The sequence below is a fragment of the Ostrea edulis genome, chromosome 1 (assembly GCF_947568905.1).
Source record: "Ostrea edulis chromosome 1, xbOstEdul1.1, whole genome shotgun sequence".
In the NCBI taxonomy this organism is placed as follows: Eukaryota; Metazoa; Mollusca; class Bivalvia; order Ostreida; family Ostreidae; genus Ostrea; species Ostrea edulis.
In genome coordinates this window covers 62,803,392-62,816,346 of record NC_079164.1, presented here as the reverse complement: position 1 = coordinate 62,816,346, position 12,955 = coordinate 62,803,392, and the positions used below count along the sequence as shown (strand labels likewise).

General features: G+C 35.2%; 1 protein-coding gene and 1 pseudogene across 5 annotated transcripts; one reads left to right on the top strand and one right to left on the bottom strand.

Annotated features, from left to right (window-relative positions):
- Nucleotides 1-499: 499 nt before the first annotated feature.
- On the bottom strand, nt 500-8,675 carry LOC130052066 (uncharacterized). Of its 5 annotated transcripts, none has more exons than XM_056156048.1 (6): nt 7,233-8,675; nt 6,906-7,115; nt 6,540-6,724; nt 2,722-2,938; nt 2,238-2,303; nt 500-2,104 (listed from the first exon to the last, which is right to left on the bottom strand). In XM_056156048.1, the coding sequence occupies exon 1, from the start codon at nt 8,573-8,575 to the stop codon at nt 7,295-7,297; it is 1,281 nt and encodes a 426-aa protein (XP_056012023.1). In that variant the 5' UTR covers nt 8,576-8,675; the 3' UTR covers nt 500-2,104; nt 2,238-2,303; nt 2,722-2,938; nt 6,540-6,724; nt 6,906-7,115; nt 7,233-7,294. The 5 variants fall into 5 exon arrangements, with proteins under 5 accessions (XP_056012023.1, XP_056012032.1, XP_056012018.1 ...); XM_056156057.1 differs by having other exon boundaries at nt 2,722-2,900; nt 6,555-6,724; XM_056156043.1 differs by lacking the exon at nt 2,238-2,303 and having other exon boundaries at nt 2,722-2,900; nt 3,985-6,724.
- Nucleotides 8,676-9,280: 605 nt separating this feature from the next.
- On the top strand, nt 9,281-11,983 carry LOC125648125 (F-box/LRR-repeat protein 8-like; annotated as a pseudogene).
- The last annotated feature ends 972 nt before the right edge of the window (nt 11,984-12,955 follow it).

The following is a 12,955-nucleotide window of genomic DNA, read 5'->3' as shown; positions in this document are numbered from 1 at the left end:
TCGGAATATATATATTTTTTCTTGATGTGTGGGGAAAAAAACACCTGATGGAATGAGAAAATATGGGCCAATTTTCCCGTAAAATCATAGGTCAGAATAACGATCATGTTCCGAACAAATCCATTCTTTACAGCCATCCTTGCACATTTAATAATGTTTCCATATATTGCATTGCTTTTTACCTACTTGCACATCCTATAATTTCATCAACCCAGTCTGGAAAGTTACAAGAACATTTCATTGTTTTATACTTTAAAGTTGATTTCTTGTGGAAATTAAGTAAATTTACCATGTTCCAAGCAACTAATTAGATGTTCTTACATTTCATTTACAACAAGCTCGGTTTTAAATTCAAATGTCGCATCCTTAAAATAAAACTCTATTAAGTTGCCAATAGCAAATAAACCACAGTTTTGTAGCCAGTTTTCTAAAGTACAAATTTTAACTACACAGACGTTTTATTGTTTCCATAGATTAAAGACAACTGAATTTCGAGAGATGGTGTGCTAATGGTATGGTTTTTAATGCTATTTAAACTATCCAAAATACAAATTTTGAAATGACATAATCCAATGATCACGACCTGTGTAGATGGCAAATTTGAAGGTTGGAATCCCCTTTTTCTGTTTAGCTCACCTGAGCTGAAAGCTCAAGTGAGTTTTTCTGATCGCCTGTTGTCCGTCCTATGTCCATCTGCAAACTTTTTACATTTTCGACTTCTTTTGAACCACAGGGCCAATTTCAACCAAACTTGGCCAAAAGCATCCTTGGGTGAAGGGCTTTCAAGTTTGTTCAAATGAAGGGTCATGTTCCTTTAAAAGGGGAGATAATCACAAAAATGCAAAAATAGGGTTGGGTCATTTAAAAAACTTCTTCTTAAGAACCACTGGGCCAGAAAAGCTGTAATTTACATGAAAGCTTCCTGACATAGTGCAGATTCAAGTTTATTAAAATCATGGTTCCCGGGAGTTGGATGGGGCCACAATAAGGGATATCAGTTTTACATACAAATATATAGCGACAATCTTCTCAAGAACCACTGAGCCAGAAAAACTGAGATTTACATGAAAGCTTCCTGACATAGTGCAGATTCATGTTTGTAAAAATCATGGCCCCCAGGGGCAGAATGGGGCCACAAGGGGGATCAAAGTTTTACATAGAAATATATAGGGAAAATCTTCTTTTCTTCTCAAAAAGTACTGGACCAGGAAAGTTGAAATTTACATGAAAGCATCCTGACATAGTGCAGATTCAAGTTTATTAAAAGCATGGCCCCCGGGGGTAAGATGAGGCGACAATAGGGGATCTCAGTTTTACATACAAATATATTGGGAAAATCTTCTGAAAAATCACTGGGCCAGAAAAGTTTACTTTCCCATGAAAGCTTCCTGACATAGTCCAGATTCAATTTTGAAAAAATCATGGCCCTCGGGAGTAGGTTGGGGCCACAATAAGGGATCAAAGTTTTACATGCGAATATATAGGAAAAATCTTTAAATATGAGCCAATGTGACTCTGGTGAGCGATGTTGCCCATGGGCCTCTTGTTTCACTTCCAAGAGTTTAAACTTATGTACACAAGCTTTCAGATTACAGCGTACTAAAAAGTAATGGACATCAGAAACGAGGGACATGACTTTACATACAGATTAATTAACATATAAAAAGTAATGTACATAAGAAACGAGGAACATGGCTTTACATACAGATTAAAATATACTTTATTTACATTGTTCTGCAATGGAGTTCTCATATCTACAATGTTTTCCAAATTTTAAACCTCAGACACATGTATACAGCAGCAATAGCTCAACATACAATCGTGAATGGGACGGGCTGTTTAAGATTAGTCTATAAGCACCAATAGATTGACATTTCAACCTTCATAGATTGATGAATTTGCTATATGCCTTAAATATATTCTGATAGATACAAAAATATAATTTTAAACGATACATGATTCCATGCTAAAACGGCTGATGCAAATCACGAAAAACTAACTTCTTCCACCAATCAGATTACGGGCACTCCGTAGGCCACAATGTCACGTGATCTATGGCTATATCACCCTCGTAACTTGTGCCCCTTACGGCTTCGATTAAGATCTGGAAATGAAATGATGTAATTACGTAAGAAACTAACTACTGCAAGCATATTTACATTGACATAAAAGAAACACAGCAATAAGAATACTGTATGCTGGGAAAATTTCGTCTCCTGTTATATTCGTCTACACACATTAAGATCCAATTTCGATAGGGAACATCTTCATTCCATGGGTAGGCCATCTGTATGATATGGTGACTGTAGGTGGAAAGGATATCGTTTTATAGCCCGTTATCGTCTACAGACGGACAACCCGATTCCAGTATAACAATCCCCCTCCCCCTCCCAACTTTGTTCCGGGGGTATGAATATAGCGTATATGTTTTAACAATCCGGGTTTTCTCAATTATGCAATAAATTCATGATGTGAATTTGAAATAGTTTTGATGTGGCGTTGGACACATAACCAACGAATGGAAATAGTGAAACTAAGCGCAGTACTTAACAGGTATGTAAAGAGAAGATTTTTGTTTTCTGAGTCCCATTGAAAGAGATAGATTGATCATCCACCAATTTCATTTCAAAGCCCCGAATAAAAAACCTCAAAACAATAAATAATTAAAATACAATATGTAGAGGTAAACTTACAGTTACTTGTATCAAAACGTTTTCCCACCTTTGTATCTTTATTCAGATGCATGTTTAGACCGGTCAGTTTTTGCCAAAATCTGCCTTGATGGCCAGATATTTCTCTGAGAAGTGCTGGACTGTTGGTTCCGTTTTTTGTCTTGATCTTGAGACTCCCAATATCAGATCTCTTCATATGATAACGTAGACTGAGGCAGTAGGTTTTCTCTGAAGATACAGGCTTTATAGTTAAAGAGATACAACATCTAGTATAGCTTATTTTGGTATTTTTCTCACCCCAAATCATCTCATTCCTTTCTAGCATTGTAAAAAAAAATATAAATGAATGATATTTATCAACTTTGAAACGATTGCATGTTCGTCAAATTTTACATTGACTTACTAGTACAGTGTATATGGCAGGTAGCTTTTTTGTCCAGGCGGCAAAAATTCAGGGGATGTAATTTGAAGATTATAATTGTTTTAAACTTGGAAATAATTAAATTCATATATAAGCATAACATTGTTATTTTTAACAGGAAATTAATTGTACGAGTCATATTGATTCATTTTAATTCTTGTAAAATATTTTGAATAAAGTGACATGTCGTCCTATTTCATGCAAATGTATGTACTTTATATGTACATAATCATGAAGCACAATGTGCCACGTTACACACGTACGTCAAAAGAACCAGAGCCATGAATAGCCAAAAATGGCCCTTAGTCAGAACATGATATTATTCTCAGGGACAGAAGCCAAGAATATCTATTTTTCAAATATGTTATCCTTTTTCCGATATCTTTTCAATTTTTTAGTTATTGACATTCAAAGTACCCATTGCTTTGGCCAGATTGTTATTGACGTTGCAATTTTGCAACGCAACGTCACAATTTTACAGCGCTTCATGTACTTTTACGTGAAAGTTCTCTAGGTATAAAAGTGAAACAAAAACACTATTCAGTGCCATTTAATTATAATATTGTAAATATTTAAATCTGTCTATGTTAATTCTATATTAAAACACACACCTATATAGTATACTCGTACATCTCTATCTCCTCCCTCTGTTTGTCTCCTTCCCTCTCCTTATATTTTTTAAATTTTTATATATGCAACCAATCAACGGTTTTAAAGTAATATTAATTCAGTACCTTTTTACTTACTATGACGAAGAGAAACCCAATCCCAATATTTTAACTGTATAACCATTTATTACACATACCTATAGTTTGTTTTTTTTTTTTGGGGGGGGGGGGGGGGCATCTTAAAATGTACACGAAAACACGGTGGATCCAACCGTTGACTTACGGTAAGTGAGAGAGTTTCCCACTTTACATTCGGAAGGTCGGTGGTCTCTTCCCAGGTACATTGTATCTGAGTTCTCTCTTCCACCAATAAAAACTGGGCGCCACCGTATAACTGAAAAATTGTTGAGTGTGGAGGAAAACATCAATCAATCAATCAACCAATATATACTTGGACCGTAGGAAAGCACAACGAACGTCTTTAAACATTACCACCACCCCCATTTTAGAACTATATTCCTTTGTCGTTATATTTACATGCAAAGATTGATTCACCGAATGTATATAAATTGGTCCGATGAATTGAATCCATGTACTGATAGTACGCACGCATTTTCGATTTTTTTTTCTTCCTCTCCTTGACAAGAATTTTTAAATATTCGTAAATTCAACTTCTACTTCGGTTGCCTCACCCTCATTTTGACCAAGATGCCCATGGACCACATCGCTCACCTGAGTCATCTTGACCCTGCCATTATTCATCAATCTTTTTTCCCATGAAAATTTTTGACCCCATATTGTGGCCCCAACCTAGCCCCAGAGGAATAACTAAAGTGAATTCGCATAACACAGGGATGCCTCAACACCAATATGACTGATATCATCTTGCTGTTCTGGGTAAGACCAAGGTCACAAGATCATTGATCATGGTATGATATGAAGACATTGCCAAAAGAAATCTATATACAGAATATGAAAGCCTTATCTTAAATAGTTCAGAAAATATGAAATACGTAATATTTTGAATAAAAGTAGGTCAAACTTCCAGGTCAAGGTCACAAGGTCAATCTTCACAAAATAATAAGGTCTTACCATAAAGAACCTATATACAAAATATGAAAGTCCTACCTTAAATACTTCAGGAGATATTGAATAGATCAGTTGTTTTTTAAAGTAAGTCAAACTCCAAGGTCAAAAAATCAAACGCCTTTATGTACAAGGTCTTGCCATAAAGAATATATATGCAAAATATGAAAGCCCCACCTAAAATAGTTCCAAACATTGTTGATATGTTCTTAAAAATATGTCAAACTTCGAGTTCAAGGTCCCAAATGTCAAAAATCATGATGTCAAATGAAAGGTATTACCATAAGAAATATACGAAAAATTTACTAAAATAATTTAGGACATGTGCATGTACTGTATAGGTAACATTTTTAGTAAAAGTAAATCGAACTTTCCAGGTCAATGCGACAAGATCACACTATTGCATTACATGAAAAGTAAAAAAAAAAAAAAAAGAAAAAAAAAAGTATAAACAATACATGAAAGCTCTAGCTTAAATAGTTCAAGAAATTTTTAAAAAGATTTTCCCCATATATCAGCATATTGCACTTTTGATCCCCCATTGTGCCCACATCCTACCTCCTGGGACCATGATTTGTACGAACTGGATCTACTCTATGTCGGGAAGCTTTGATGTAAATTTGAACTTTTCTGGTCTAGTGGTTTTTGAGAAGATTTCTAAAGATTTTCCCTATATATTCGAATGTAAAACTTTGATCCCCTATTGTGGCCCCATCCTACTCCTGGGAAATATGATTTCAACAAATCTGAATCTGCACTATGTCGGAAAACTTTCATAAACAGGCAGGTTTGAACTTTTTCTGGCCGAGTAGTTCTTGAATTTTTAAAAAAGATTTCCCCTATGTATTCACATGTAAGAATTTGATCACCTATTGTGTCCCCATCCTACCCCTGGGAGCAATGATTTGAACAAACTCGAATCTGCCCTATATCAGGAAGCTTTCATGTAAATATCAGCTTTCCTGGCTTAGTGGTTCTTGAGAAGAAGATTTTTAAAGATTATTCCTGTATATTTACATGTAAAACTTTGATCCCCTACCCATCCTATCCCCGGAGACCATGATTTGAACAAAGTTGAATCTGCACTGTGTGGGAAAGCTTTTTGAACTTTTCTGGCACAACGATACTTTAGAAGATTTTTAAAGATTTCCCTATATATTCGCATATAAAACATTGATCCCCTATCGTGGCCTTACCCTACCTCCCAGGGCCATGATTTGAACAAAGTTGAATCTGCGTTGTGTCAGAAAACTTTCATGAAAGGTGAACATAACGAACAGTGATCAATCTCACATCTTCTATAAGGAATACAAAATTTTCTCAATTCAGTACAACATTCTTCTTAACAATGTAGGTTATTAATATTTGTCGTTTTGTTTTTCGTGGTATTTAATATTTGTGTATGTAATATATGTCTCTTGATAAAGACGCGAGTTGAGTCGAAAATTGGAGGTTTAAATAATCAACAGCGTCGTGGCCTTTTCAGTGCTTGTATTTTCTTTTCTGACCTTGTATCTTTTTAGATCTGACACTTCAAAAAGTAGGGTGTTGTTGGGTTTTTGTGCTTATATATAAATCTACTACGCGTTCCCGTGTGATTTTAGGTACTGTGAGTAAATCAGTGTGTAATCTATTATTCTATTCATTTGTTGTAATCATGACTTCCATAAGAATTGATATAATGGATTCTTTCAGGAGTTCCATATAACTCACAGTAACCTAAAATCACACGGGAACGCATAGTAACTTTACTTTACTTTTGCAGACAGAAGCAAATGTCCATGAGCAAATTTCTCGCTGTATAAACAAGACTTTAGTGTAGCGGTTTCTATCGCCGTATAAACAAGGCTTTAGTGTCTGCTCCAGGTAAATTCTCCTGCATTTGGAATCAGTCAAGAAACACCTCGCATCGCTAGTAGTTTCAAAGTCACATGCATCTTTGTAAGATATCGAAAGAAAGCGCAATTTATACTGTTAATGTTATTTTACACCAGTTCGCATACTTTATTTCATACATCAAAAATAAGCTTGCATTATAAAACTTCTTTATTAAGAAGTTTACCATATAGCTTTACAGAGTTTTACACACATAGACACATACATATGTACATCACTTACAGCCGTAGGTAATATTTCTTGTCCCACAGTCAACAGAACTCTGGTCTTCACATCTCGAGTTGATGTCGGAATATAAACGAGGATACGAGCACTGCTGGAGAATAGAACCGGACTGACTGCAGTCGTAGAAAAACGGACAAAGCTCGTAGTGTTCGAAGCGAAGATTTGGCATGTTTGTACATAAATCGTTTACTTTCCATTTTAGCAATCCTTAAATAAAACATTCATAAAAATAATCAAGTGATATTTTGAAAAAGTACTTCACATAAAACTAAGAAATGAAATACATACATATTGAAGCATACTCTCTACTAAATCAAAACTTACTTTTCGGCAGGAACTTTATCGTCTCAAATTTGGATTTATACTCTAATAATTCCTTTTCTAATTCATTTGTTTTGAAATTCACTCAGCGTTTGTAAGAAAGATAAGTTTGCGCGCGATACATCATTCACAAACTCGGAGAAATTTTTAGAGTTTATGTTTAACGAAGTTTCACAGTTTTGAATTCGCTCCTCCAATCTTTTAGTTTCGTTTACACACTCAGATACTGCTGTAGAAAAATTTGTCTTCATCAATATAACAGCGAGGGCATATTCAGAGATATTTTGCTTCGAATCTGAAAGATTCGCTTCACATTTCTGCAAAGTATTATTCAATTCAACCAATTGATGCGTGGTACTTGTCAAATTCATCAGTTGTCTTTCCTGGATATTCTTTATTTCTGATAATTTATTCTCAATCTCAGACATTCTCACCATGCAGTCCGAAAAATTGTTTCTAAAATTACCCAGTCTATTTTCACAGTTTATCAAAGAACCATTCAATAATGAATTCTGCTGAAAACATTCCACACTTGTGAAATTTTCAACCTGGAGATGTCCTAAACAATCTTCATGATCTGCTTTAACGGATTGCAATGTTAATAAAGTAGACGTTAAGTTAGATAATGTTTCATTTAATGTACCATTACACTGAAAGCTCTCCTTCTCAAGAATGACAATTTTCATCTCCTTTTGTTTAAGTGTACTCAGCGTCGCAGCTTGGTTAGCGTTGGTTTCCACGAGAACTTTGTCACAACGTCCTAAGCTACCGTTGATGGCTCTCACTTTCGCCCTCTCGTGATCTAGGTCTCTTGACGTTTGTCCTAAATCTTCAATTGTTCGATACAACGTTTGGTTTGTGGTATTCAGAGCAAATATCATATTTGTAATATTCTTTGTACTTCCTTCTAACGACCGATTACAAATATAAATGGATTTACTTAATGCAGTCATTTCTTTGTTCTCTGCGTAGAGTTTATTTTCGCAATCCTGAAGTTTAAGATTCACCTGTAACAGCGATCTGTTTAAGGAACTCATTGTGTTGAAAAACTCCGAAACATTCATTTCTAATTCTTGAATGCGAATCCCACATTTGCTCTGTAACACTTGGACTTTTTGTACATCGCGTAAAGTCTCGACAAATAATTGATTTTGAATGCCACATTGATAAAGCTGATTCCCACATACTTCCACACTCTCAGAACATGCGGTTCTCTTCATATTTTCGGTAAAAGTTCCGTGAAATTCATGAATGTTCCCATAAATTATTTGAGAAGACACGGGGCGAACTGTACATATGATAAAAACGGATTTAAAACACAGACGGAATATGCCCGTGTTCACCATCTTGGTCAGAGATGTACTGAAGAATGATGAAGTCCCCTCAAACAATGACACTACTTTCAAGGGTTAAATTCTAAATCATTTAATGAAGCCATAATTTCCCCTCACTGCGCAGGTTTGAAGTGGCTCTTATGATAAGATGTTCTTTTTTTAACACTAAAACAGAAAGACTAGGGATTATCCTTGACGTATGAGACACAAGCAATTATATCGCTAAGGATCTTTAATATCAATAGTAAATTCGAACCCAAGCGATATAATTGCCTGTGGTATGAGATACACTTTTGGGGGTTGGGGGGTGTTTCTCTTGTGTTTTACACAGACAGAAAGGCTAAGCATTTTCCTTGATGTTGAGATGCACTATGCTAGGAAATTCGCCCGGTGTTAATTTCAGACATGCGTATTGGGAAAATATTTCAACTAATTCTAAATTGATCCAAACTTTTTTTTATTTCCTTCCTTTTATTTGTTCTTTTCTGTTAATTACTTTAAAGCAATGAGTGAATTTATAGTCGTTCAGTTTTAAATTCTCCCTTGATGAAATAGGAGGCAAAAATAGAATGCGTTTCAAAATGTTCTTATCATACTGTAACCCTCCAGAATGACGTTTAAACGACCGAACCAACCCCTTTAGTCATGAAGTTGTCAGTTGGTGAAGTTTAAGGAGGAATAGGACACCAGGGAAACCTGATGTAAATCGAAAGTGGGCGATATGTACAATGATATTTTGAAATTGAAAACTTTCAAATTTGACATCGTTAAAGTTGGCTATTACCGGTAGTACAGTCCCTGAAACGTTCTACTTTCCCACTTGAACGGTGAACGCACGGTGAGTGAAAGGTGAACGCACGCAGAGCGAACGGTGAACGAACGGTGAACGCAATTTGGTGAACGGTTAACGCACGGTGAACGCAAAGTGAACTGTGAGCGCACTGTGAATGCAAAATGGTCTATTCATTCGGTATATTTCGGATTTTTCCCTTGGATTGCATTTACTTTACAATCAGGTAGAGAATATATATATATATATATATATATATATATATATATATATATATATATGAATATATCTGTCTGTTCATTTTTGTGCAAGTAATTCTCATGAAAATAATCATAAATTTCACATCAATGCACGTAGCAATCATACACAAACAAAGGAAAATGTCATATGTACATTGTTTACATTATTACATATACAGATCTTTGATCTTGTGACCTTAACCTTGGAGTTGAGTTTGACCAGTAGTAAACTTAAAACTTGTCTTAACTTTTGAATGGTGAATGATAGGGCTATATGCACTCCTTGTTTATTATTCTTAGTTGCCACCAGAGGTATAATGTTTCACAAACACATCTTGTTAAACTTTCAATTTGATGTAATAACCACTGCATCAGCACTCACACTAGACCTCTCCACCTTTAAACCTAAAGAGGAAAAACCTATGACATGCTTTTCATATTTCTATGCTAGAGATTTGCCAAACATGATAACTCAGAATCCTCTAGGTCCATGATTAGTGCTTCATTCATGACCTAGCTACTAGAACACCAAGATACATGTAGCTAGTAGATTCCACTTTTCATATGGGATCAACTGTAAACTCATAGTTTGGATCCACCCCTCAATATGCTGATTGAATTATAAAATTCACACTGATGTTCTCCTAATAGAGTCAGTACGTTTTCTTTCCAGAATTGCAATGGAAGACACAAAAGACAGTTTCTTGTCATGGACCTCTTTGCCTGACCACATTATTGTAAAAATTTTCTCTTACCTGAATCTTCAAGACAAATTTCAGGCATCTTTCGTGTGCAAGTCTTGGAATGACTGTTTTCACTTTCCTGTTCTGTGGGCAGATTTTGTTTTCATCATTCAGGATGACAACAAAACAGCAACCACTCGACATAGAAATTGCTTGGAGATGCATGACAGCCACTTAAAGAATGTTTTGATGAAAATTGATCAGAGTAAACCAGTTTGCAGATCTGTTGCATGTGATGTTTTGAATGGAATTGCAAGTCATACCAACAGAAATCTTTCCTCCATCAAAATTGAATTTACAGGTGAAAACCCTTTATTCTATGCAGGTTCTGAATTTGTGCAATGTCTTAAAAATTGTTTGGATGGAATCCAGAAGCTATTGAAACACCTATGGATTCATTAGTAAATGTTGACCTGAGTGGAATGCCAGTTACCTTTGATGATAATGTCCTTAATCTTTTGTCTACCAACCATCCAAAGTTAGAGAGCCTAAATCTTTTAAACAAAGTCCTTGTGTGCAAAGTGTCTCCAGACTGCATATTACAGTTAGTGACGAAATGCAGAAAACTGAAAAAGCTCTTTGTCTTCCACAGCAGCATGTCTGATGATACATTGGTGACTCTTGCTGAAGATGGTAGAGCTCCACTAGGGGAACTTGGTATTTCCTGTAGAAGTATGGTTCTGACTTGACATCAGAGGCATGGCAACAGTTGGTGACCAAGTTACCTGAACTGAAAGTTATGCTGTCTTTTGATCACACCTGCCCCCTTCACCGAGTATCTGAAATCATGAAACCAGAAATCCCAGTCCATGTTCTGAATTTGCAGACCTTCACTATGATATATGAGGAAGTAAACCAGGCATCAGCCCATTATCAGAACACATTGGAAGTTGTGGTTCTGCAAACCAGGAATTCTCCAGAGCTTGGAAGAGCATTGGTGAATCTGGCCCGCAACTATTACAAGCTCCACACTTTAATTGTGTACTACGTTCTAAAAAAAAAAAAATAGTAGATGAAATTCTGGCTTTTTAAGGCCAAAAATGAAAAAAGATGCCACTTACATTTTGAAATGGAAACCTCAGGATGAGCCATGCGTTGTTGGAGTGGAAGAAGGAGATTGAGATATGATTTAATATAAGATCTGTGGAGAAGGTCTTTATAGGTGCTAAATTAAGTTCACTTCATTGTTGTTGTGAATCATTTTGTATTTATGTGTGCATTTACTTTGACTTTTCAACTAGTTCCATTTTACAACATACATGCAATTTTATTATGTGAATTGCTTTGTAATTTAATTAATCAGATTTGTGCAACATATATTTTACAGTATACATTTTTTACTTTATTATATTAATTTTATGTGATACAGGGTAGTTTTCATTTCCATGTTACATTGATGATAAGTGCCAAAATCTTCAGGTATAGTGAACAAGGTTGGATTGTTAATATGAATTGTGGTTTGGTATGAGGTATGACTTCCTATGGATGTGTTGTTAGTGACTTTAACAGAGGTTGTAATATATAAGATTTGGTAAGCATGCATATCGTTGTTGTAATTTGAATCATTTCTGTTATTGACAAGAGGAGGAATTTTAATTCAAACCCATCTTTTTATGTTTTCTAACTGAATAAAATCATTAGAGCTTTGGATATTCTTAATATTTTGACTTAACTTAATGGACAATGACATCCATTCTCTACACCAGCTGTACAACAGATATATTTAGGTAGCAGTTGGTTGGGTCGATATTGTAATATGGCGTCGACTCTATTTAGAGTGTTAATATGGTGTCGACGTAATTTTGGGTATGGTGTAAAAGCCGGATGGGGCTGGAACGGAGGTAATGACATTAATTAAAATCGCATATCTCTGCTAATACTATATATTTTTTCATTCGGTAAAGTTTCCGCATATCTGTGGCACAAGGGCTATTGTAATATTTTGAAAAAGATTAATAAGGTATATTCATAAACCTTACCGGAATGGACCGAGCTTGAAGAATACTGTCTAAACTGAGGGAAGGGAATACACTCGTTTAATTGGTAATATCTCCGAAATTACATACAGTATTTCCGTATTTTCATTCTGTAAAGTTTCCATTCCTCTACAGATACATACCTTTAAGAGAATTTAAAACATTTGGGGATAAATATATATATATAAATATTAAAACATCCTGTAGGTATGAAGAAAAGTGCAAATTTTAACAAGAATTCTGAGCACTCCACGTGTAAACTACAATATCTCGGTTATATTTAGATATTCATTTGGGAAAGTTTCCATTCATCTGAGATACCACGGCTATCGGAATATATATAGTTTAATAATATTTTTTCTTGATCTGTGGAAAGAAAAAACCCTGATGGAATGAGAAAATATGGGCCAATTTTCCCGTAAAATCATAGGTCAGAATAACGATCATGTTCCGAACAAATCCATTCTTTACAGGCATCCTTGCACATTTAACAATGTTTCCATATATTGCATTGCTTTTTACCTACTCGCACATCCTATAATTTCATCAACCCAGTCCGGAAAGTTACAAGAACATTTCATTGTTTTATACTTTAAAGTTGATTTCTTGTGGAAATTAAGTAAATTGACCATGTTCCAAGCAAT

Bases quoted from the DNA above. Each gene is read 5' to 3' on its own strand.
- LOC130052066 (XM_056156043.1), bottom strand. From the start codon at position 8,575: ATGGTGAACACGGGCATATTCCGTCTGTGTTTTAAATCCGTTTTTATC.